This window comes from Actinia tenebrosa, unplaced genomic scaffold (assembly GCF_029948245.1).
Source record: "Actinia tenebrosa isolate PJP-AT-01 unplaced genomic scaffold, QUT_ActTen_1.0 PGA_scaffold3__52_contigs__length_22856419, whole genome shotgun sequence".
Classification (NCBI taxonomy): domain Eukaryota; kingdom Metazoa; phylum Cnidaria; class Anthozoa; order Actiniaria; family Actiniidae; genus Actinia; species Actinia tenebrosa.
In genome coordinates, this window is record NW_028292580.1 from 13,766,716 (window position 1) to 13,793,154 (window position 26,439).

At 37.1% G+C, this 26,439-nt stretch overlaps 4 protein-coding genes across 4 annotated transcripts in view; 2 read left to right on the forward strand and 2 right to left on the reverse strand.

The window, feature by feature from the left end:
• The first annotated feature begins 53 nt into the window (after window positions 1–53).
• Window positions 54–5,503, forward strand: LOC116289496 (transmembrane protein 26-like). The gene is made up of 5 exons (XM_031696439.2): window positions 54–244; window positions 2,021–2,177; window positions 2,654–2,825; window positions 3,317–3,483; window positions 4,898–5,503. The coding sequence occupies exons 1-5, from the start codon at window positions 54–56 to the stop codon at window positions 5,366–5,368; spliced, it is 1,158 nt and encodes a 385-aa protein (XP_031552299.2). The 3' UTR covers window positions 5,369–5,503.
• A 426-nt stretch (window positions 5,504–5,929) lies between these two features.
• LOC116289495 (ubiquitin carboxyl-terminal hydrolase BAP1) lies at window positions 5,930–14,452 on the reverse strand. Its single transcript, XM_031696438.1, has 15 exons — window positions 14,373–14,452; window positions 14,259–14,288; window positions 13,769–13,823; window positions 13,435–13,564; window positions 12,694–12,813; window positions 12,284–12,345; window positions 12,004–12,146; window positions 11,282–11,360; window positions 10,627–10,722; window positions 10,496–10,523; window positions 9,480–9,938; window positions 8,135–8,258; window positions 7,880–7,992; window positions 7,403–7,495; window positions 5,930–6,373 (listed from the first exon to the last, which is right to left on the reverse strand). Exons 1-15 carry the CDS (start codon window positions 14,413–14,415, stop codon window positions 6,188–6,190), a joined length of 1,761 nt encoding a protein of 586 aa, XP_031552298.1. The 5' UTR covers window positions 14,416–14,452; the 3' UTR covers window positions 5,930–6,187.
• A 51-nt stretch (window positions 14,453–14,503) lies between these two features.
• LOC116289490 (CXXC-type zinc finger protein 1) lies at window positions 14,504–22,627 on the forward strand. The gene is made up of 17 exons (XM_031696434.2): window positions 14,504–14,541; window positions 14,902–15,003; window positions 15,413–15,483; window positions 16,202–16,302; window positions 16,876–17,027; window positions 17,608–17,697; window positions 17,789–17,863; window positions 18,205–18,282; window positions 18,658–18,735; window positions 18,858–19,075; window positions 19,671–19,779; window positions 20,200–20,295; window positions 20,404–20,517; window positions 20,967–21,010; window positions 21,177–21,267; window positions 21,506–21,658; window positions 22,018–22,627. The coding sequence occupies exons 1-17, from the start codon at window positions 14,515–14,517 to the stop codon at window positions 22,297–22,299; spliced, it is 1,881 nt and encodes a 626-aa protein (XP_031552294.1). The 5' UTR covers window positions 14,504–14,514; the 3' UTR covers window positions 22,300–22,627.
• Window positions 22,628–22,687: 60 nt separating this feature from the next.
• The window catches only part of LOC148908705 (large ribosomal subunit protein mL46-like), a 6,522-nt gene continuing 2,770 nt past the window's right edge, over window positions 22,688–26,439 (reverse strand). The window contains 7 exon segments of the mRNA XM_089035950.1: window positions 22,688–22,884; window positions 22,973–23,089; window positions 23,657–23,851; window positions 24,371–24,451; window positions 24,453–24,488; window positions 24,490–24,535; window positions 24,537–24,649. Of these exon segments, the coding sequence (XP_088892076.1) occupies window positions 22,741–22,884; window positions 22,973–23,089; window positions 23,657–23,851; window positions 24,371–24,451; window positions 24,453–24,488; window positions 24,490–24,535; window positions 24,537–24,649 (732 nt within the window). The 3' untranslated portion in view covers window positions 22,688–22,740.

A 26,439-nucleotide genomic window follows, 5' to 3' on the forward strand; every position in this document is an offset into this window, starting at 1 on the left:
ACACAATGACAGCCAACTTGTTAACAAGTCTGTTTATCTGAAGATCAGACACAATGACAGCCTTATCTCTCTTTAATGCGTTCATCACAAGAGTAGCGTTCTGTCTTCATGTCATTCTGTCCGTCGCACTGGTGGTTGTGCATACCAAACAGAGGCTCTATTGGTGCTTTCTGATTGGAATCATCTTCATGATTATCGAGATGTTGTACGTCATGATCAAGAGAAAGGGCAGGGAATATAGTCTGTAAGTTGGTTTGAAGGTTGTTTATTTGTTGGTCTAGATGACTAAATGATAGGTAGGTCATGAGCAGTAGGTAGTAAGTAAAAAGTAAGAAAGAAAGAGAGAGAGAGAGAGAGAGAGAAAGAAAGAAAAAAGGAAAGAAAGAGGGAGAGAGGTAAGAAGAGAAAACTCGGTTCTGCTCAAAAGGTAGGAAACAGGAAAGAGAGAGAGATGGAGAGATGGAGAAAGCCTACGAATATAATCAATGCCTGTAGTTTCTTCCACTTCAAGCAACACTACCGACGAAATGCAAATTCCTAAATTCGTAACGAGAGAAATAACTATTGCCAACGATATATATTTTGCGCGCGCATTCACTACAATAAATGCTCTCATTTTTTTCAAATTTTCTCAATTAAATTTCTCATTTTCTCACTGGACTCTGAAGATGACTTCTGCTCAGGTTGTGGAAACGTCAGTCACCACCAACAACAGTCTTTCTCAAGACTACACTCACCGGGACGATCACATTTCCACCCAGTAAATTTTATTTTTCAAACTTCAATTTTCCTTTTTAACTGTGTAATAAAGTACATTTTACGATCTGAACAATGCTTCTTTGTCAGTTTTAATTTTGAGAATTGGATGATTGGTTATAATAGCAAATTAAATAAAATCTATGTTGCCAGTTAGATAATCTTAATCATTAAGGCAACGCTGCTTCGCTCGACTGCCACGCCTTTAGCGTTTTCGTTTTTCGGACTGAAATTGTTTTAGATTATCATATCTTCTATATGTTCATCTTCTCTTGAGGTGGATATCCTTATGATTATTTGTTCGTAGATATATTTTATCAAAGATAAGTGATGTTTACAACATTGAGCGGTGGTGTTATATCGGCTAGTAAAATCACGAGCCGGAGGCGATTAATAATGAATTGGCGATGAATATGATAATGCAGTTTTTCAAAACCGTAAAACAAGGAATATATAATATACTGCGAGGCAGTCAAACTTGTCCTAAAGCGTTATCCACGCAGTAACAAGTATATAGTTTTATTTTCCTGTTTACGACATCGTAACCACAGCTTAATTTTAACTTTTAACAAGAGATTGCCGGCAGGCAAGAACTTCATGGACCTAGTTCAGTTTCTCTTGCATGGACTCTTCCTAAAAGTCTTTCTACTTCCGTTCAAAAGTTTAAACTAGTTCCCGCTTTCCGAGACCCTATTGAGTATATACCAAGAGAATATTCTCTTGAAATATACCTAAAATGAAAGAGCCCCGCGAAGAAAAGTAGATGCCTCAGAGACTATAAAGTTCAACGGCTAGAGTATAGAGGATAATTTCCTCCGATAAGTTACAAACCAGATACAAATGTATTCATACGTCAGCACGGAAGAATGTGGAATTGGAAGAGTCCCAAAGATTTTTATTTACGAGGACAGATAACACACATGACGCAAGGAAAATTGTGATATTCTTGGCCTACACTAAAGGGCTATATTCCAGTTTGAAGTAAACAAACAAGACAAACAGGAAATGCTATCAAAAATAAAATCATGCAGCTATTCGATTTAGCCAATCAGCTGTCATCATTCACGGTTGTTACAAGTGTTTTTGCGTTTCTTAAACAATGGTTTTTGTTTTAATTCAGAATTAGTGCAATATTCATTTATTTATCCTAATAATTATCATTTCAGATCTCCTACCGATATCATTTTTCAAAATAAGAGTTAATATTTGATCTAGTTTTGTTGTTATTTGTTATAACCTTACGCGTACATTTTCCTTTTTTTAGATTCTGGCCCAGCTGTTTTTTGTATTTGTCGGCCATCATTCCTGTCATTTGGGTCCTTGAACTTGATCTTCTTCAACATAGACTCGATGAACGCGATCAATTGACCGATGTTAACGACTCCAAGCGGATTATTTTGTCCCAAACCAGTTTTGGAAAGGTTAGTATAAGTAAAAATACTTTCCATTCTTTTGGTATCTTGTCCATTAAACAATAAAGAAATGATAGCCTACAGCGCGTGGTCTGAAATGAGAAAAGATTGCGCCCAATCATAAATATTTTAAGCCCCGTTTACACTAGCGATTTTTTTGCGATTTTTTTGCGATTTTGTACATAATAAATAATGGTAAAGAATTTACTTGTAAAGTTTTTTAAAGTTTTTTTTTTTTTTGTATTTTGTACATAATAAATAATGGTAAAGAATTTACTTGTAAAGTTTTTTTCAGGATACCAAGATTTTCCTAGAATGTCTCTTTTGAAGGATGAGACAAAAGATTTCATATTTCCGAAAATTGCCACAAAAATTGCAACAAAAATCGCCGCAAAAATCGCCAGTGTAAACGGGGCTTTAGAGGTCTATTACCATGTACCATCAACAACTTGTGGGTTTTTATTCTATCTATTTTGTTATTTCAGTACATACTTAATGCCTCAATTGACACTGAAGTAGCAGCCAAAAAAGTGTGTGAACTAGGAGTTCTCTTGCTTATCATCTTTGGGCGTTGGCTTCTGCCAAGAGGGAAACTAACACGTGACCAGTTGTCTAACTTGTTGTTGGCCTACATCGGACTGGGGGCTGATATCTTAGGTAAGTTTGCACTTTCACTTTACTAGTCTTAGACAAAGCCAAGGTCCCCCGGCCATTGGCGCCGAGGCCTGCCTCGACCTTTCTCAGTGAGCATTCTCAGTGAGTAACCGAGTATGATTTGTTCTAGTCAAGTCTTATCTAATTAAAGCAAGAGGTATATCCATGAATAGACAGACCTCTTTAGCTTGTTGGACGTAATATTTTCTCATTTTACACCACGTGTCATTTCACTCTATAGTCTCAGTTCTTTGTTTAACGGTTGTCTGTGAAAAGGCACTTGAATATGCTTGTGCTCTGAAATGGGAAACATTACGCACAAAAAAAAGTGCTGCCACATATTAGACGAGTTTGCTACATGTTAGGAGAGTTGCTGCATGTTAGACGAGTTGCTGCATGTTAGACGAGTTGCTGCAAATAACGAACTTGCAGCATGTCACTTATGTCACGTTAAGTATGTCATCTCTATCGATAATGTCATTTTTTTCATTTAGATTTGTTCGAGCCGTTGACCCACCCCAACGTCAAGCACAACGTCATTCTGACCTACAGTACATTAGGGTTGTTCACGTGGAGCATGCTGCAGTTTTGTCTTATTGCCATGGCAACGGCTGGTAGTGATGATGTCAGCGAGGCATCATGTCAACAAAAGATGGAGAAGGTACAGTAAGTAGGAGTTGATGTGAAAGACGAATTGCGAGCAAAAAATAGCAAAGTTCTAAATATTTAAAGCAGTATTTATCGGCTACATTCGTACTCCAACTAATTATTTCTAAAGCGAAGAAAAGGAAAAAAAAAAGGATTGGAAACGAAAGCTTAAGTAGGTATAATATTTCGGCCACCCATCCAGTTGCTAACTCTCCTTAAACGGGCTTGACTCAGCATATTGAATGCACACGTTTTTCCCCACTGGGCCACGGTTTCAGGTGAATCAGCATAACAATAGCCGTGAAAACGATACACCAGATAGCCTACACTTTTTAACATTGTATTTTCAACCGATTCCGTGCGTGGCAGAGATGCAAGGGATCAGCCGATATGGTCTGGGGGCCGGCTGGTCTCTCCCCTGATGCTTCGGCTAGAACATTTTCTTGCGTAATTCGTACAACCAAGGGCAGAAGGATTTAATCGCCGTCAGGTCCGAAGTCCATACGCCGCCTCAGCTCTGCGGATGTCTCGGGGGTATGGCACAGTGGAATCGTATTATCTTTTTTAAATTTTTGTCAGTGGATGCACGTTCAAATCCCACAGCATTAAGATGTTGTTGTTTTTTTTTGCAACTAATTCATCTTTTTTTAAATTGTTCATTGGATTCAAACCCTAAACATTAGTCTTTTTATGTAAAAAACCTTACTTGCCTTCTTGTTCATTACGTTTGAAGCATTCACCCGATTCGAAAAGTCGATCTGTGCTTTCCTGGTGTAAAATGCTGCCTGGAAACTTTGTACTGACAATTCCTAACTTACTTCACTTGAAATGGTTTTTCGTATTTTCTTACTATAATTTCTCTTCATATGGTTCTGTGACTGTTTACCTAAAGGGACGTTTCCGAGTCCCCGTGCGACAAACGATTAGTGCCCAGTACCCCCTCGTATCTGTCGCGCCGATCTAGCTCTTTTATCTAGAATATTAATATTAACCACGTTATACGGTGGAATATTTAGCTGTTACTTTTTGCGAGAGATAAGCAGTTTTATCATATGACCCGTATCTGCCCGGGCGCGCGCTCTTAGAAAAACCTTCGAGAAAATGACGTGAGCAGGGCCGTACGGCTTTGAGCGAGCAGGGCCGTACGGATTCGTACGGCCCTGCTCGAATCCGCGCGCTTTCTCTTTTTTAGCTCTTATTTACTATTTCTTTCTTTCTTTTATTTTATTATCTTTCTTTTTGTGAAGGTCGCTGCGCTCGGTCCGTACGGTATCAACTCGAGCCAAATATTTTCCCGTACGGCCCTCCCACTCAGTAAATAATTACATAATATTCACAGCGCAATTTCTCTTGAAACTTGTTTCGCGACCAAACTTTCATTTGCAAGAGTTGATTGACGCTTTGGCTTTTTTTTTTGAACTTTATAGAAAACCGCAAAAGATATTGCATACTTAGAGTCGGGTCAACCAAAAAACGAGCCAAACAAACGACCAGACGATGTGGAATCCATCTCAAGTGCATCATCAGTTCACGAAAAACAAAGTGATGACGAATCTGTAGCAAGTACCGAAGGTTCCATAGCAACACACGGTTCAAACGAACCTCAAGATAAAGACCCCTATGATCACCCCAAAACGACACCCAGTATCATGTCAGCAGATCTCGTGTCAATACTCTGCTCTCTCTTAATGCATGACGGTCCTTTCTTGGTCTTTCGTCTTGTACTAGTGGGCATGTACCAGGTGACAAGCGAGATTCATCTGTTTTTCACGGCTAAGAACGTGCTGACGGTTGTTATCATGCTGTACAGGCTGTACCATCTCCACGTCTCGCGGGTCGCTACCGTTGACCAAGGGGACCAGGATCGACGCAGAAACTCCAAAACGGCTGCAGCTTGATCAGCTGGGTCTACGTCTTATTGCACACCCATACTGGACATGTAACCATAAACATTGCAATATATAGCTATTTCCAAAAAAACGTTTGGCGATAGTTTTGTTGAAATAGCAGTATTAATATTTGACATCTTGTTTCTAATGCATCGAATGATATTCAAAAGTTATAATTCTGTTTTTAATACTTCTTGGTTGTAACTGAACTGTCCTTGGACGACATCCAGTCTTATGGATTGATGATCTATAACATGCGAAAAAATGAGAAGCACACTTACATGATAGATAAATTTTCATGCAGCTATACATATTTGAGTAATAAATAATACTACGCATCCCATCTAATCGAACTTTTTAGAAATAGTTTATACAACTATCTTGTGAGTTTATTTACAAGAACATTTCCTTATTCCGCTAGTAGAGATCTCTTCCTAGTCATAGTCTTCAACGGAGGCTACACCACCTTTATCAGGGGGAATATAGCCTGGGCGTTAAGAGTTTACTTGACACGCAGTCATTCTATTTACAAAGGTATGTTTTTTTTGGAGGGGGGGGGGGGGGGGGGGGGGGAGCAATTCTTGTGTAAACAATGCCGAAAAATCTCCAGCTTCAGTCTTTGGACCTTAGTTTGAAATCATCAATGGAGAAACATTCCCATAAGTCACGTGATCCTTTCCCGCCATTGTTGCTAGATGGTAATGGCAACTGGTCTTATTTACCAACCAAAACTCCATTAGGTCATGTGACGACAAAGCTGTTTCCATGGGAATTAGTGGTGACGTTATCACGTGAGTGTCCGGTTAAGATCACGTGAGTACAGTAGTTTTACTTGCTGTTTTTTTTCTTGTAAGGACGTTTGATATTTTTCTTCTGCGCAGCGCTTTGCGCTATTCTTCGTTTGAGCGATGCTTGCTGTTCGACTAACTGAGCGAGGTGGCCTTGTTGAGCGAGCATCGTAAGAAACGCGCAGACAAAAGGGTCGTAGTTGTGGGTACGACGACAGTGGTCAACCTGAAAAAAACATAAGATATAATAAGTACGAACAGACAGGTGGACCTGTGGAAGGACGGACATACAAATCAACGATAGTGATCAACCTCATTCTTGTACTCAGACCCTTCTCACCAAAAAAACGATTTTTCGTTAGAAAGCTGAGAAGGCTTTGGGACATATGAGAATGTGATCAACCTGAGATAAACACAAGATAAGATAAGTACAGACAGACAGATGGAGCTATGGAAGGACAGAAAGACAAATCGACTGGCCGACTTATGGAAGGACGGACGGATAAACAGATCGACCGGTCGACTTATGGAGGAGCGGACAGACAGATTGACCGGTCGACTTATGGATGCACGGACAGACAGATAGACCGACCTGCTGACCTACGGAAGGACAGACAGACAGACAGACCTATCTCGCAGAGACTGAATTGACTAACAAACAGACCTATGGACACAATATAGACCGTCGGTCCGCAAGACTGATAAAAGAATAGACAGGCACCTCAGTAATTACGCTCAGATTGGAGGAAAGGGACCGATAGACTATTAGCAGACCTACAGACAGACACTAAGGCCCTGGCTAAACGAGGAAACAAGTTTCCAGAAACATGTTTCCCGCGCACATGTTCCCCGATGATTCCAAGTTTAGCCACATGCGAAACATTGCTACGTGCAACAAATTTTGCTTCCAAGACGCAAAAATGTTTCTGCTGTGCGGCAGAAACATTTCATGCTTCCAAGACGCATGGAAACAATGTTTCCCAATGTTTCCTCGTTCAGCCACGAAAGTCAACATTCTAAAAGTTCGTTACTTAGCAACGCTAGCTCTATCTTGAAAGTGCGCATGCGCTAACCGATATTGAGTAAACATGTTTCCCGATGTTCCCTGGCAGTTTTGCCCCCATTGGAAACATTTAAGAAAACATGTTTCTGGAAACATGTTTCCTCGTTTAGCCACGGCCTAAATAGACAAACTGATGGACACATCAGGAAAGACGAGTGGAATAAAAAGAAAACAAAAATTGAAGTGACTTACATAGTATTTCTTCCGTTTTTCAGTTTCTTCTTTTTTACCAGTTTCACAATTGGTAATTTCTCTTTCCACTTCATGTAGTTGCATCGCAAGAGCCTGAATAAAATTCCAGTCATTAGTATAGGCGTTCTCAGTTTAGACAGCTATTGTTGTCAGAGGAGGTTGAAGGAAAGACACATGGACTGCCCTAACAAAATTAACAACCATTCCTCACAAATTGCACACATTTGCAGGTACCGTAGACCTCAGTAGGTCACTAAGTTATACAATTTTGTTAGTTAACTTTTTCACCGATATATGGTACGCACTCTACTGTACCAATAGCCCTAACTATTTGGCTGTGTAAAGTTGGATGTCCTCTCTAGATTCCTTGAGCCTTCCTCCCCCCCCCCCCCCCCCCCACTCTGAACAATGATCAAGTACGTCCTAATATCGCCTATCTTTTGATGAATCCATTCTTTTATCAATATCTTTCCACACCTTTGCTTCATTTGAGTGACTGGATAATTCTTTTAACTCTGCTACAAGTTTCTGCATCGGATTTTCTTCAGGTTTTTCTTCCTTTTCCGCTTCTTTCTCCTGATTTTCTTTCTCTGTAAAGAAATGTTCGCGTCGTTAGCTTCAGGGTCAACATATCAATAACAGTGGCACCTGAGTTTTGGGACCCGATTTAGTGAGTGACATAGCAGCCCCATGCCACTACGGCTATTCTAATCCATTATCAATGATGACTACCTTTGTGTGTCATTGTCGAGCTCTTTTTAACGTCTTGGGGCAAACCAAATAATTCATCCAAGTCATCATAACAGGTCTCTTCGTAGTCTTTCTGGTCCTCTGATGGAGCTGATTCTGTAGTTTCCTGGAAAATAATAAGAGTATAAATACATCTTACAATCCACTGAGAAGGCACATGACTATCTTTCTATAGTCTTCTTCTGATTGGGCATAATGTTTTGAACATTTTAGAAAACTTTATGCCCAAGAAAACTTTAGAGGACTATTACTAAGGTCACTCAAGGACCAAGCCAAGACAAACAGCAATCCTAAAATTGTGTTTATGTGAGTTTTGGGGGAGGTGTGGGATGAGGGAGTGATTTAGAAATATAGGAGACTAGTATGTATTAGACTATATATTGGTGGGGTGGCCGAGATTTTTTAGTGGATGTTAGCAATTATTAGAGACTAAAGCCCTCCATCCACTCTCTAGTCCTTATCAATAAGTGATTATGTAATAGAGGCTTTGCACCATCACATTTGATTAGACAAGATTTAATATTGTTTCTACCTCCTGTTATCACTGCCATGACGTGATGGAGCAAAGCCTCTATTCAGGTCCATAGGGTCATTCAGGTCCTTATTTCTCAATTGACACAGTTTTCTTCGTTATTCACAAGGCTTTATTTTTATTATAACCCTCATTATGAATGCAAGGTCAATATATGACCCGGTTAATAACTATATATAGACTTTGCATTTATAATGAGCAATATTTGATAGAAAACCTTCTCAATTGATAAATAAAATACTTAATTACCTCGAATGTCGGCAATAAGCCATATACATCCCGAGGGCCACGGGTAATTAACTCTTACATAGGGTCACTTTGGTCTATAGGGTCATTAAGGTTCATAGGGACATTCAGGTCTATAGGGTCATTCAAGTCCATAGGGTCATTCAAGTCTATAGGGTCATTCAGGACTATAGGGTCATTCAAGTCCATAGGGTGATTCAGGTCTATAGGGTCATTCAAGTCCATAGGCTAATTCAAGTCCATAGGGTCATTCAGGTCTATAGGGTCATTCAGGTCTATAGGGTCATTCAGGTCTATAGGGTCATTCAAGTCCATAGGCTTATTCAAGTCCATAGGGACATTCAGGTCTATAGGGTCATTCAAGTCCATAGGCTCATTCAAGTCCATAGGGTCATTCAAGTCCATAGGGTCGTTCAGGTCTATAGGGACATTCTGGTCTATAGGGTCATTCAGGTCCATAGGGTCATTCAAGTCCATAGGGTTATTCAGGTCTATAGCAACATTTAGGTCCATAGGGAATTCAGGTCTATAGAAATCTACAATACTTACTCCATTGTCCTCATTGTCTGACACCACTTCAATAGGTGACTCTCGACTGTTGTTCATTAAATCGATACTTGAACTGCTAGTCTTGGAGTTTGTATTGGAGGAACTGGTTTGGGGGCTGGTGCCTCTGTCTCCAGAAATACTTGAAGTCAGAGAGTTTTGTGTTGGCATAGAAACTGTTGCTATGGGAACACTTGGTGTCGAAGTTGTTGTAAATGAGTTTATAGTGTTGACTGTGGATGGAGAAGCTTGATATAAAGAAGTTGATGTCATTGGTGTTGATACAGCTGTAGATAGTGCTGTAGGTGTTTGGAGTAGAAGTGTCTGTCCAGCTGGAGGTGGTGGCATTAAATTCCCTGCATTATTTGGCTGATATTGTTGTGGTGTTGTTTCTGTGGAAGCTGTTTTCTCATTTGAATCTACTTGAGACTTGTCTTTAGGTAGTTGGCTGTTTTCAACAAGCTGTGAGAGCAAAATAGAAAATGCTTAAGGACAAGGTTGCTGCTACTGCAAACCTCTGTGCTGATTGAAGATTGATTCAATTTAAGTCCGGGTACAGCTGACAGAGTGAAATGGAACATGTTGGCTTATGTCGAGAAAGAAACCAATAAACCAGTAGAAAAAGCCTAAAATCAATATTGCAAGGAGCATGAGACCCAACAAACTCTACTCACAAGTCTAGTACCCCATTCACACCTAAACATGTTTAGTTAAACTGTGTTTTCATATAGCAAAAAATTAAGAAACTAGAAACCTACAAATATAATGAAACTTTCTAAAATATTATCAGACCAAGACAAAGGATAGCTTATTTGCATTATTTCACCAAATACTGTGCAATGTTCGTAGATAGTTTTTAAAACCTGTTTAGTCAAACCACTTTAAAACATGTTTAAGCCTTGGTGTGAATGGGGTATAGGAATTAAACCTGAGATCCCAGAATTGTACTAATGTTACACGTTGATTCTCTACTTAGTAAAGTAAAGAATTAGAAATCATAATTTCTTTATGACACTTACTGTTTTAGCTTTCTCTAGGATCATTTCTCTGAAAAATAAAGAATAGAAAACTGAGTATGACTTGTGATACCCCTAGACCAGTGTCAGTTTTCCAACCTATTCTAGATTCATGCATTAACTCTTACACATACCTGTCAACATTGAGTTTCTCCAGCCTTTCTTCGAAACCCATGATTCTATCAGCAACAACAGCCATTAAATTGTATCGAATGTCATGGAATGGCTCCCTGTTATAGCAAGATACAAACACATTTGACAATGACACACACTCAAGCTTATGATAGCCTTAATAAACAAGTCAAAGCAAAAACTATTTATTAACTAATGTGAATGAAGAAAATTCTACAAAATTCTCCTTATGACAATGGAATCTGTTAACACTCTCTCATTGCTACTACCTGTAGTTGATCAAAACAACATTCACAACAGGAAAATTAGGGCTTAAAATATAGGCCGGACATGTCCCCCCAGAATTGGAACTTGTCCAGTCAAATCTTTGCTAGGCAGGTCATTTTGACCAGTAACATTGAGCCAGAAAAGAGGTACAGGTATGACTGAGCTAAAACTAATTCGGCCCATCATCATAACCAGTGACTTACTGGCCATTATCTTAAGCCCTGGAAATTATGCATTAGGCTACCGTCAGTATATCATATCTGATGGACAGTAGCCTGTTGCCCATTTACCTGTGGTGACTTTAGTACTGATCAGTGAATAGCAATGAAAACAGTGACAAAAAATCGTTTCTTGAATACAACACAAGAATGATTGTAATATTTTTATTACCCTCCAGTTGCAATCCCAAGTCTTTCCGTAATCACTCTACGGAATTTCTCAGTCCAGTCTTCATGCTCACCCCATGGACCTAAGGGCAACAAAAATTAGAGTTGAATTATGTTCTTAGAAAATCATAGACTATAAATTGGGTTTCATAAAATGACAGGTCTCACACCAAGGATTATATCAGAATAAATGTCCAGGAATCAAATCAGAGACCCAAGGGGTGGGAGGTGAGTGCAACACTGCTACACCACCCTTGATAGACTTCTATACATTGGACAACTTTCTTATTTCATACCACACATCATTTTCTTGAGACTAAATTCTATCCATATTCATGTGTATTTTCATGTGCAACAACTAAACAAAGAAATGATACTATAACAAATGAAACATGGTCTGAAATGGGAAAGCATTACACCCAAGGTACAAAGTACTTGTCGATCTATCCTATTGTTAAACGAGTGTAAGTATATCTTATTTTAACATAAAAATGCAATAAAATACAAAAAACAAAAACAAAAAAAAAAATTACACCCAAGGTAAAGATCTATTCCATAGCAATTGTCAAGCAATCGGAGAGTGTGTACTGTTAGCAGTATGTTAAACATTATCTTTAAACAAAAATAAAAAAGCTAAAAAGGTCTATTCCCCAGCCATAGTTAAACAATCAGAGTGTGTGTACTATATACTGTGAGTAATAAGTCAAATATTCTCCATATTCTTACCATGATCAATAGGATATGGTTTGAGTCCATCAAGTTCAAATAGACGGCCCTTGATTGGAACATAACTAACAAAGTGAAAAGCCTCCATGGCTCTTACAGATGATAGAGAATTGGTTTTCTCTGGTAACTGCTTGGCTTCTGGCCTGGATAAAGAGTAAAAAATATTACAACAGGGAAAAAAATAAAGCACTTATATTCACTGGCAGACCCTCATAGGCTCTCCAAGATTCAATTGCTACAAACTTTTACCTTGCTGTGAATAAAAGAAATAAATGCATACCTTGCAAATTTGTTGTGAGTCATAGCCAACTCAGGAAGGTTTCCAATGACATAACCTTTGTTCTGTAAAAAGAAAATTGAAATACCATTATATTATATTACATTATAAAAAAATCAACATGTGAGTTGAGCGTTGTGTGCATAGAACATTTAATGTAGTGGTAGTGCATGTGAGCGAAAAGTGTCCCCAATTAGTGTGAAAGCGCTAGAACGACTAGACACTTAAAATAAAATAAAACAAAAGTGATTTATTTATTTTAATTATGTATAGCATGTTCGTTTCTGCAGAGCAAAAATGGAGCCTTTTTGAACATTTACAAAAATGTTCAAAGGATTTAGCGCCACTTATTAGTAGGCTACTCATGGCCAGATAATAGTTTTACATAAAAATGAAGCTGTGAAAATTGTTACCTCTGGGTTGAAATTCTTTGAAAATTCCTTGAGTTTACTGACAGTATCACCAAGGTCAACATGAGGACAGTTAAGAAGGACACTCAAAAGAGCATGTGTGGCACAAGAATTAGGAATGACCTGAAGCAAAACATATATGTACAATTATAAACGAGTTTTTTAATGAACAGAAAATGTTTTCCATGTTTACATATAGAGTATATAGCTGAATATGAACATGAGGGATATTGGGAGAAAATAAGAGCTGGAGTGTGAAACATATAGATGACATTTTACACAGAACTCTTCCTAACTTTTCCAGAGTGCACACAAGAATCTAAACCTTAGGAATCCCAAAAATAACCAAAGAATCCCTATTGGATTTGCTGCCAGGGTAAACTACTTCCATTCAAGTCTAGAATTACTTTGATGATATCGATTGTACAGCTGTACAGTAGTTCTAAATCTCTCAACAGTGTTTGAAATTACTGTCAGACTGCAGTTCCTTTATTTGTAGTTCAATTGCTTTCAATGGAAGATGACAACATGCACTTTGTTACCTCTCCTATCTGAACAATTATTGAAGTTACTATGGTTTTCCATATTTTATGAACTCAGAAATTTAAACAGCCTGTTGTGAAATTGGTTTTTTACTGCCGCCAGACAAGACCATAAAAGGTACTGACTGATTATTTTTGATTGATGGTAGCAAAAAATCATATTTCAGCATGCTGCTTGTATTAGAAATAGAAATTAATATACCTGCTGAGCAAAGAAGATATCATTGACAATATCTTGATCTTCAACAAAAGATTCATCTAATGGCTGGATCTTACGTCTGGACCTTCTTTCTTCAATCCATTTGAATAGAAAAATAAACCCATAAACTGTCCTGGAACAAAAATAATGATACAAACCATTAATATACTATATATTCCCTATGTATGTTGCTGTGTTTGATATAAAAAATAATTAAGACAGCAATAACAGGTCCAGATATCATACGTACAGTAGGTGTACTCCCCACCCCCTCCCCACACATATTTTTTTGTTATCAAAAAAAATAAAATAATAGAAATCTTTTCCATTTTCTCACCCTTTCATTGGCTTAGATAGATCATAGATTTCTTCTACTTGTGCTCCTTTCACTCCTGCAATATAACACTTGAATAATTGACTTTGCACCACAGGCAACCCAAACATAACAACAACTACCCTTGATAACTAGTTAAGTTCTATTTCCTGTAGCTTATCACAGATCGAGGTAGTCAAACATTTGGTCAAAATAATATTAGACCTTCATAATATAATGCAATCCGATCTAATTAGGATCATATCTCGTTTAATAGACTTTAGACTTTCTAAGCATCGGTGGTCCATGAGGTTACGTTATATAAGCGTCTCTACTAAACGATAAGGTTTCTGAGCTAACGGCCATCAAAACTGAATCCCTAGTGTATTTATAACATTTCAGTTCACTAGTAAATGGGTTTTAGAACTCAGATACTTCCAAACAATATCATAAAATCAATATTCTTGAGCTGAGAATGGCAACATGTGACATCAAAACATCAACAGCGTCTTACCAAACTCCTCGATCAGCAGCGTAAAAATACCTGCAAACACATCAACCAATACGTATTAAACCAAGGTAAACTATCTATCTATACAAAGAAGTCATCAATAGAGTATAAAGCTACCTGGATCGCTCTCTAGTTCCCGCCATTCATTCCATTGATTCATGGTTGGCGCTTCTTCTTCAACTGGACAAATTCGTGACAGTAATATCGAAATCTTAGTAAAAACCTACTGACGCATGCGCAGTATTCACTATCATCCAAGATGGCGGACGAAGGGGAAACTTTGAGTGTAAATACTTTGTGTTATTTTTGAGTGTTTTTAGATTAACTTGACGTGAAGAATCTATATTCAGTGAAAATTTGTCTTTTGTAATTAACGTTCTTACTCATCATTAAGGTTTAGATAATGTACTTGAATTTGTTTTGTGAAAATTTTTCTCTTTCTTTTTATCCAAATTGTCAGAATTTTTTTTCAGTTTTTGGTCATTTTCTCTTTCCCTTTGTAAATATATTCAAGCGAGATTCTTTAGTTATTTTTGGACTAAGAAAAGATATGCTTTAAGTCTAGTTTTGTCATAATAATTGTCTTTTTAGGGTAATTTAAATCATGTTTTCATGAAGTTATCTTTTTGTGTTATACTTGTTTTAGGCTCAGGAGCTTAGGAAGATTCTTGACATCTTACCAGAAAGGCAAGCGAAAGTAGATGCACTGTTGGGACATAACTTTGGAACAACTCCACCAAAACAGAAGGTAGGCTTCTAATTATCTTGATTATAAGTCAGTTTATGTATACACTGATCAACACTTTATATTTGGTTTCCTGTAGACATTGATTTCAAAAACTATTGTTATTTTGAAACCTAAATCATCTTTTTAAGTAATTTATTTATTTTTAAAGGATACCTACAAATCTCCCTTGAAGGGAGGTTGGAATTTGTAAGGGTGGGGATGGATGCAATAATTTCTAAAGGGGTGGGGAGGGTTAGACACAGTGGGCATGTACAATAGATTAATACTGTATGACAAAATCATTCATTGAAAAGTCTTGTTAAATTCAAACAAGATAGCAGCTATCTTACACAGTGGACATGTGTAAATGAAGAATGTAGTTGTAACTATAGTTTTTCTTTCTTTCTTTCTTTTTTTTGGAATTATTTAGGAGGAAAAAGTAAAGAAAGAAATTTCAGTATACTGCATATGTAGACAATCTTATACAAACTGCTTTATGATGTAAGTGCTTGGAATACTTCTTTTTAGAGTTCTGTTCAGTTAATAGTAGTTCCAATGAGTCAAGGTTGGAGTTGCTGTGCATACTAGATGTGTGGCAACTCAAACCTTGACTTGGAACTTTTATATGTGGAGCATTCTGCAATAATTATAACACATGTACTACACTTGTTTATCAATGATTTAAACCTTTTGCAAGAGTCACTTGACTTTTACTAATCCAAACACAAATATTGCTTTTCACTACCAGTAATTCACCTTTTCGGTGCTAGCTGTCATGGGTATAAAACGTTTTAGATTGTGTTACGGTCACCAAAACTGACCGTACTGACTCTAAATGAACTATTTACTTGGTTAATGTTAAGTAAATGATCATTTTTCTAGCTTGATTGAAGCTTGTCTTACTGCTGTTAAGATAGCTAACTAAAGAAATCTACCTAAATTTTCTCTTTAAAGTCAGTGAATTTGTATGGAACTCTGAGAACGGTGTCCAAACTTTTTGGTGACCATAACACAATCCAGGCTAGCACCGAAAAGGTGAATTAACTTAGCCTCCTTATTGACCCAATGAGGAAGCAACAAGGAACAAACCAACAACCAAAAAAACATTATAAGGTGACTCCCTTCCTATGCTTTCTTTGGGAACCTTGTGTGATAAAGCAGGGAGCAGGGTGCCTTTATTTAATGGTTAACATTAATTATACTAATGATATCACTTCAGATGTTGTGACAAGTGTGATGAATGGTTTCATGGTGATTGTATTGGTATAACTAAAGATGAAGCTCAGATGATCAAGCACTTCTACTGTAAACCATGTCTAGGTATGATACCATATCAAGAGAACAAATTGTAAAAGTCCATGAGAAAAAGCTCAGTGACAGTATTGAGTAAGAATGGACCAATCACCCTTCTCAAAGAGAACTTGGATGTGAGGCTAGCATGAAAATGCAAAAGAGATCAAACTTTTCTTGATGAAATATGTGGCATTTCTTTGTATTTCTTTTTTTCTATTTTCTATTTTTTTTCTTTTTTTCTATTTTGCATTTAAGGAGCTGGCTTTGAAAACTTTTGTTACTTCAGCTCCCCAACACCTCATAATTATTTTTTCTCGCCATCTATATTTTTACTTTCTTTATTAGTTGAAACTTGTTAATTTATCATCTATTTTGTTATTGTAAAGTATATATCATGAGTGCAAATAAAGAAAGAATATATTTCGGCGTTAGTTTTGCATTTAAGACAATTTTGAGAGGGGTCCATTTAAACTTGAGAAATTTATATGAATTGTTGTCATTTAATTGTATTTTTATCTTAAAGATTTTATGTTTGTGTGATACATGTAATTTTTTTTCCGGATAAGTTTATTAACAAATGATATTATTTTTTCTTCATAGAAGCCAACCCAGATCTTTCAATCAAGTATAAGAAGAAGAAAATAAAGCTGAAAACAGAAGAAGGCACGGAAGAAGAAAGTGTGAAGGAAATAGAAGTGGATGTAGATGATGAAATGCTTGCCGAAAAGACACATGACTCAGAAAGAAATAAAGCAAGTTTATTATAGTCTCCACCCACCCATGCAACCATCCAAACATGTTCCAGGCCATCTCATCCCATTTCATCCCATTTCATTTATTATTGGTTCCTTTCTGTATTTTTAATTATTTATTGCATATGATCACATATATTCATTCATTCATTCATTCATTCATTCATATTCATTCATTAGTTGGTTCTGCCGTTTGTTCGTTCGTCCGTTCGTTTGTTTTTTCGTCCATTCCTTCCTTCGTTTGTTCGTTCATTTGTTCTTTTGTTCGTTCATTCATTTATTCTTTCATTCGTTCATTCATTCATTTGTTTATTCATTCATTCATTCATTCATTAAATTGTTTATTCATTCATCCTTCCATCCATCCCTGCCTCCCATCCATCTATCCATCTATTTACCCCATCTATCCATTCATCCCATTCATTCATCCATCCATCCATTAAACCATCCCTCCCATCCATCTATTCATCTTATCTATCCATTCATCCATACTGTAGACGTATTCATCTACATGTACATATATCCATTCATTTCCTTTGTTTATAAATTGTTATCTTGTATGATTGTTATATTTTTTTAGAAAACCCAGCTCAAGAGGTCATCAAGAATGTGTGGTGAATGTGAGTCTTGCCTCAGAACCGTTGATTGTGGGAAATGTGATTTTTGCAAGGTACTGTAATCCCCGTCAGACCAACCATAAAAGCCCATAAAAGTTAATTATAATTATTTTATAACTTCTATTTATTTTGACAAAACCTTAGGACATGAGAAAGTTTGGTGGGCCAAACAGGATGAGACAAAAATGTAGACTGCGACAGTGTCTTAAAATGTCAAGGGTAAGCACCTGTTTTAATAATTCAAAATTTTTTCGTTAAGTTTAAAAATGTTATAGGAGCAGTCAGGCATTCTGAAATAAATCAAATAGAGGTCGTTTCTGACTGACTTTCTGACTTAAAATATGGACGTTTCAGCTTCACAACTGATGCCTTCATCAGCAAGATAGATTATGCATACTGGTAATGGTGTCCAAAAGCTATTTCTTACCAGTCAAAGCTTTGTTAACAAGTGTGTGTGTTTGTGTGGGGGAGGGGGGGGGGGGGGGATTGGGGGATGAGGCTAATTTTTTGAAAGATCTATTATGTATTCTAGCATTTAATTGTTTTAATTTTGCTAACAGATAATCTTGAGAAAAACAAAAGGTTCAAAAGCAGAGGATTCATCAGAGAAACGTGAATATATCAAGCACAAAGAAAGAGTGAGTTACTGTGGCACACTGTGTACACTATAAAAATTATTTTATTCTTTAATGCAATGTTACAGTATTTATTTTCTTAACAAACTTTCTTGCAAACTTTATCACGAATTTTCATCAAAATTTCTCAAAACCTCTCTTTTTCTATGCTGTTTTTATACAGAAGTTACTGTAGAATTACAATCTTGAGCTCTCTCAAAATTTGTGTTTTGGGACCCCAGGAGTGTGATGTCTTGTTTGCCAACTAGCATAAATTCAACGACCTTCAATCAAAGAATTGCAATAAAAAAAACCCAATATCTTGAGAGAGATTTTGGGCTGAATTGAAGATCTTAGAGGATTAGAGAATTAAAATCTTTTTTGTGTTATTTTACATAGAAGGAGAAGAGAGATGTGGTTAAGCATCAAAAAAAGGCTGTCAAGATGAAACATGCTACTCCTGCCCGTAAATTACATGTAAGTGTTTAACCAAAACTCCACAAATGTAGTAAGTTATAATAATAATTGTAGTGTGATGGCTTGGACAGTCTGCTATTGTAGAACATTAGTGTATACTAAGCTTTTGTTTATGACTACAGGCAAAAGTTAAGCCAACATCTCATGAACATCCAAAAAGAAACCCAAGAAGACGTTACAGAATAGGATCAGGGGATGATAAGAAAGGCTCTGGTGATCAGTCCAAGGATATGGAGCAGGATGAAGTCCCTAGGCATTGTTATGGCCCTGGTTGTACTAATGCAGCAACACCCAACTCAAAGTACTGCAGTGATGAATGTGGGATACAACTGGCTGTAAGGTAAGTATAAATGAAAAATTGTCCTTGATAGCAAATTTTTTATATGTGCATAGGTATGTATCATAGCACCATGGGCCTTATATTAGATAGTGGATAAGGTGCACTGTGTTCTAGCTTCAATACGATACCACATATACCATAGGTATGTATCATAGCACCATGGGCCTTATATTAGATAGTGGATAAGGTGCACTGTGTTCTAGCTTCAATACGATACCACATATACCATAGGTATGTATCATAGCACCATGGGCCTTATATTAGATAGTGGATAAGGTGCACTGTGTTCTAGCTTCAATACAATACCACATATACCATAGGTATGTATCATAGCACCATGGGCCTTATATTAGATAGTGGATAAGGTGCACTGTGTTCTAGCTTCAATACAATACCACATATACTATAGGTATGTATCATAGCACCATGGGCCTTATATTAGATAGTGGATAAGGTGCACTGTGTTCTAGCTTCAATACAATACCACATATACTATAGGTATGTATCATAGCACCATGGGCCTTATATTAGATAGTGGATAAGGTGCACTGTGTTCTAGCTTCAATTCGATACCATAAATGTTTTTTTCCTTCAGGCGTATCCAGGAAATATTACCCAAGAGAATGCAACAGTGGAACAGAGAGCCAAGTTTAGCAGATCAGAATGCAAAACATTTATTAGGAGGCTTGGAAAAGAAGAAAGAAGTATGATTGAACTTTTGTTCTTGATATATCAAATATTGAAATCTCCTTCCCCTTGATGCTAAGCCAGACGGAAGTTGGATGGTAGTTGACCATGAATAGCTGACCAGTCAACATTGCTCAACCAACCAACTCTTGGTTTTCCAAAAACAGACCATTGACCAAGTTTGATAATGATCAATGAACACCATTGAAGATTAACAAATGATTGACCATGGTTGTTAATGACTGATTGATCTCTTGCTTCATCAAAAATCTGTTACAATGGTCTACAATTTACTCTGACTTAGGGAGTTTTGAATATCTTAAGGGTTGGAAGAATCTCTGGGGAGGGGGCTATATAGAGGGTTACTAGATTAGGTAAACATGTAGATTAAGAATATGCTACAGTTGTATCTAAAAGTGCTTTGCTTGGTTCAACAGCAAGCCCAAAACAGACTCCTTGAACTTGATAGATTAAGTCAAGAATTAGAAAAAATGATAGAAAGAGGAAGCCAGATAACCACACAAGAAAAAGAGGTGAGAGAAATCACTGACATATTTTATGTTTCTTTGGGCTACCAGTGGAATAAATCCAAAGGTAAACCCCATTTCAAAAACTGATTTTGGTCTCTGGTTGGCTTTCAGAAACAAGAGGTTGATATGGATACGGATACTGACCTTCAGATTCACTGTGTCACCTGTGGTTTGCCATTAGCTCCAAGAGTAGCTCTGAGACACATGGAGAAATGCTACATGAAGGTACTATTGAAACACTGTTGAAACTGCTCTCTCTTGATGTTTAGGGTGCGATCGTTTATTACGTCATAGTTGGGGGGGGGGGTATGGGGGTGGGGATGGGGGTTGAATTGGGGAAAAAAGAAAAAGGTAAAATTCGTATCCCCTAAAAAATATTTCAATAAAAAACATGCTACCTTTTACATCATCCTATAAAAAAATGTAGCTCAAGTTAAAAGTCAGTTGTAACATAGCACGAAAAACCTAAAATCGGAACCTGTTCTCCCCATACTTTGCAATAACAAGAAAAATGTACCACCAAATTTCAACTGATTTTGAAAATTGTACCCCCCCTGCAAATCCACTGACTCCCCCCCCCCCCCCCCCCCCCACACACACACACACATGTAATAAACAATAAGTATCTAATGTTTACAATCTTTATGACCATGTGATTTTATTTCATTTCAAAGAATGAGAGTCTAACTACTTTTGGATCTGCCTACAAGAGTGCAGGGTAGGTACTCAGTTTGCTTAGTTGTAATGTTTTCCCATTCATACCATAACTCTTGAGAATAAGATACTTTCTATAAATTGTATCCATATTTGTGTATCTTTTTATGTACAACTAATATCAATAATACAATTATTATAACAAATTTTGCTATATTTTCTTAATTCAGAAACCTGTTCTGTGACTTTTACAATGCACAACTAGGAATATACTGTAAAAGACTGAGAGTACTGTGTCCAGAGCATACCAAAGAGCCAAAAGTAAGAATAATGTTTATTTAGAAAGCTTCTTCACCTTTTAGAGTTTCCTTAGAGGGGGAATAGGATGGGAAGGGGTTCTGCAAAAATCAAATTCTAATTCAATCTAGAATTCGGGCCTAGATGAAAATTACTCTGAGTAAAAATAGTTACCCTATTGTTAACCAAATTGTGTAATTTCTACACAGGCCAGGTCTTATAGTAATAAATGATTGTTACACTAGCTTGTTTTATTTGGTAGGTCCCACCTAATGCTGTATGTGGCTGCCCACTAGTAAAAAATGTTTTTGAAGAAACTAGTAAAATCTGTCTTGCCCTAAAAAGATCATGTATGAGACACTATCGCTGGGAAAAACTACGGCGAGCTGAGATAGACTTACAGAAAGTGCAACAGGTAAGTCACACCCCTCCCTCCTAGAAGGGATTGAACAGCCCAGCAGGAAAAAATAATTTCTTTGAAGGCATAGGGTGGGTCGGGGCACAAAAGTGGCAACATTTTATGATATAAGTAGAAAACTCAAGACCCTGCCCCACCCCCCCCCCCCCCCCCCATCCAGTAAAACACCACCACCCTAAGCATGTATTGCAGATAATTAAGTTATGGGGGGGGGGGGTGGGGGTAGAATCATGTAGGAGGTTTGGGGGAGGGAATGAACACTTTGCAATATCCAACATAAAGTCCCCATTAAAGCAGCCTTACTTTATTTCCTAAATAATGAGCAAAGTGATTGAAGTAGTGTTTTAAAATTGCAGTGGTTAAAATTAGAAGAAGTCTATGAACAACAGAGACAAATCACTAATTCGTCAGACCGCAGAGGTGGAGTGTTGGCCCTCCTGCTTCACCAGACTCTCTCTCCTGACTGGGTGGAAGAGGAAAATGAGAAGGAATCAGAGCATGAAATAGACATGGAAAACCAACATGACCTTGAAACTTCACCAGACAATAATGAAAATATTCTGGATGATGAATCGACAATAAACAGTCATACAGAAACTCATGATTCAAATTCTTGTCTGATGGATGTCAATTCATAGTCAGTTATCAAAGAATGATGCCATAGAGCAGCCAAGAGTAGGGGTTGGGGGCTTGCCTTCCATTTGAGGTCATCTACTTTTCCCAGTCTTTTTGGTTCTTCTGGTAAATGTGTGCACAATTTGTTGGAAGTCAAAGTTTCCTGCTCTTTAATTTCTTATTAGCAATCGAATTTCCAACCAGATTGATTGGTTAAATGGTAAGCACACCTGAAGTCCTATTTTGTAGATACATGTAGTACTTGTATGATATATGAAGTTTTGACACGACTTAAATTATTTAATATATAGATATCCTTGTACAGCAGAAATGTATATTTTTATCTGTATTAGATTTATTTTGATGCTTGTAAAGGTTTGTAAAGTACAGTTTAGACATTAAAAGGCCTAGTAACTTGTTAAACAACAGATTGGTGATTTTTATTTTTTACCATGATATGTGACTCAACGTACAAATCTACTGACTGTTTTATAATACTCCGGTTTTACAAAGTCTTTCATTTCTTCCCTCGTAACCCATGCATAGTTTTGATATTCAGTTCCTAAATTGATTGTACCTCCGAGAAAACATGCCTTGTAGAAGAATACCTGAAAGAAACCGAGCCTTATTGTGAGCTACAGATATTATTCTTAAGCAGTGAAATCTACCTAGGGATGTAAAGTAATGGCAATTCACCTTATTAGTAGTTCGGGTTTCTTGATGTGGTATTTTTACAACACCAGCTGGAGCATTGGTTATGTATTTCACATTTATCTCTGATCCACAAACCTCTTTTAGTCTTCTTTCAGCAGCCTAGAATGATTGAAATGTTTTAAATAGGACGTAAAGAAACCCTGGCAGTGACCACCCTCAGTGCCTACACCTCATACTAACCATCTCTCATTCATAAAATCATTGTAAAGCTCCTTTGATCACATCCATATCATAAATATCATAATTATCAATCATCATCAAATAGATACAAGAAAATAAACAACTCCACCCTTATCTCACTGGACCGACCTAAAGCCAGTGCAAGATATTCTGTTTATCCACTCCAATGCTTGCACTAAGCAATATACATGCCATGAGCATATCCAGTTGATTTGAAAAGGGTGACTTAGAAATGATGTCACTGCAAAAGTGAGGTGTCATGAAGGCTGCAAAAATTGACCAGCAAAAAATAAAAAAACATGCCTGTCATTCTAATAAAAATATAAAATTCTATTTGGGAGCCTTAAAATCCAAATTTCATGAGGAAAATGGACACCTCACTTATTGCAAATTTTCTCGATTTTTATTGGCTAATATTTTTTCTCAGATAAGCTGGATGAAGCTTAGAAAATATATTTCGCCTAATATGTATTTGTACAATAGTACCTGTCGTAATGTTTCTTTTTCTTGTACATTGCTCTGAGGCATTTCCCATTGGGCATCTGGAGTCTTGAGTAGAAGTATTAAAGTATTCTGAAGCTTGCGATGTGAGCTCTTGAGGTCATTATTTTTATCAGCATCTGTTTCTCGGCTTCCAGGCTGAAAATGACGATATTCCTCCTCATGTTCTTCTTGGAATTCCTGCAGACAAAAATTACTTAGGTGATTCGTTAGACCCTTAATTTAATTAATATTCATGTGTTCCAGTGAAGGTACTGTACATGGAATTTCGAAGTGTTTTTAGTGGTGAAGTTCTGCAAACTTTACTTTTACTGTTGGTATTTGTGAATGTAATTTTGATTCGAGGCTAACCCTAAGTAAATGAGTCTGTAATCAAAGAACATTAGCAATAATTTGGAACTTGAAAAAGGGCTATGGAGCAAAATCTACACTATACAGTTAATGATCATCAGTGTAATGAATGTCAGTAGTGTGGCTATGTAATATCCTCTACAGATTTTTACTGGAACATTCAATCTTCTGCAAACTCAGACATGTCAACAGCTTGTGGTGAAATCGGTATTTTACTGCTTCCAGTCAAAAATATAAAAGGTAACAACTGATTATTTTAGATTTATAGCAGTGTGAAAAAACAAATTTCAGAGTGCAGCTTGCTACTGCCGAGTTCATAGAATATCAAAAACTGCAATAATAGCATACTTTTCTTTGTTCTTCAAACTGAGCAATCTCCATATTCTCTTCTTCATCCCTCTCTGTCAACTTTTTCTTTCTCTCCATGACTTTCTTTAACCTTGACCTCATCCTCAGATAGTGCACTGCCGCTCAAGTTCAAGCTGATCCTGCAGTTCCTCGTATTGTTTTGAAGCTCTGTTTCTCAGGTACAATGAATGGCAGTCTCTCTACACATACTGCACTGAATATATTTGATAACCGTCCTGGATCAGTTTCAATTTTAACCTTTACTGAAGTGGAATATAACTTTTTAATTATAAAAAGTACTGTTAGATGTGGTTTTGATGAATGTTGGGATCACAGATGGTAGGCTAAAACTAAGATGATGAAAAAATTAGATGAAATACAGTCGAAACTAACAGTGAAGCAAAATACACATTCACCAGAGAGAAACACAACAAAATAGAAACCGGTAAAAAACCAAGGTCTCATTAACCACCCAGTCTATCAAACACGATTGCACACATTCTTTTGAAAATGAGCCCAGTACAGAACAACACAAAAATCAAAACTGGGAGTGGCGAAAAGGGGGGCATTGACAGAAAAACCCTCCTCCCCCCTTGGATGAGTAGAACAAGAGCTCTGGAGTGCTTTTGACTTATAATATTTGCTGTCAAAAGAGCAACTGCTTCGTTTTTGTAGTAACTAATGTTTGTAATTTTTATTTTCGAATTAAAAAAACATTGGTTGGTGGTGGTGGTTGTGGTGGTGGTGGTGGTGGTGGATTGTGGTTGTGTTTTGTGTGTGTGTGTGGGAGGGGTTTACGAATTGGCAGCCATGTCCTTTTAGGATGTTATAGTGCTCCCTCTCCGTATGGTGAGCGTAAAAAAGTCCAAACAGCTCACCATACTGCTTGGATTCTCGTTAGTTTTATTAGCACTATTAATGAATATATGCCTAAATATTTTGTGCTAATAAAATACTAAGGGCTGATCTATGCTCAATATATTTTTATATCAGGTCATCTCTCCTTACGGAGGGCAAAGAATAGAATTTAACATCTCTTCATCACTCCTCTCCTACACCTTACATTGTTCCAACCCCCTGCATGAGGACATTATTTTTCTGGAACTGCTCTCATAGACTCAATATAGTAAATTACTGAGGACAACATCCTGAAGTTTGACTGAAACTCATACTAATTACCAACCTGTTTATGAAATTTCTGTAGTCAGCTGAAAGACAAACCTCTTTGGGTAAATAACTAGTAAACCTTTTTGTATCCTCTAAAAACCACTGCACTCACCGACCAATGTTGATGTCGTGACCCCGCGCGATCCTGGACCACAGCTATACCCAGTATCTCCGATCTTTCCGCGGTTTTCCGTGTATTTCGCTAAGATTTTCTCCCTCCACTCCATTGATGGCCCTTCTCACTGGATTTTATTTTTAGCAAAAAATGGCGTTTAAAAAAGTTTGTTATTTCGTGGGCAACTTAACGAGATTGATAATTATTGTTAAAAATTTTTTTTAGCAGAAGACATTTTTGCGGCTCGAATACGATTTTTTAAAAAAAATGCTATAAAGAAGTCGATCATAATAGTATAATTCTTAAAAGGCAAAATGAAAGCTAATTGGCTTTTCTTTTTTGTTTCCTTTCTCATTCAATTCCTCTCTTTCTAAAAAATATTTTCCCATTTTTTTTTCATTATGTTTATGCGGGCTACCTGTGTCCTCTATAAATGGCCTCGTGTCATTCTAGACTAACCACACTGGATTCATGTTTTTCGGCCCCTCAGTGAAGACGTTTCCTTTATTATCATTTGCGAAGTTTGAAAAAATAATTCGCCCTCTGATTAGTCTCCAAATGTAAGGCAGATCTTTACTATGGGCCATGTTTTGGCACAACTGTGCAGGGTTGTGCCCTCGATGGTCGTAAGACAAAAGAGGCTTTGATCGTTACACAAAATTTGACCAAAAAAACCGCATCGTAGTAAAGACTTTAGCTCATAAGCTTACCACAGAGCTTCCATCTTAACAGCGGAACAAAAAAAAATAATCACGGGCTAAAAACAAGTTTAATCTTTAAAAACCCG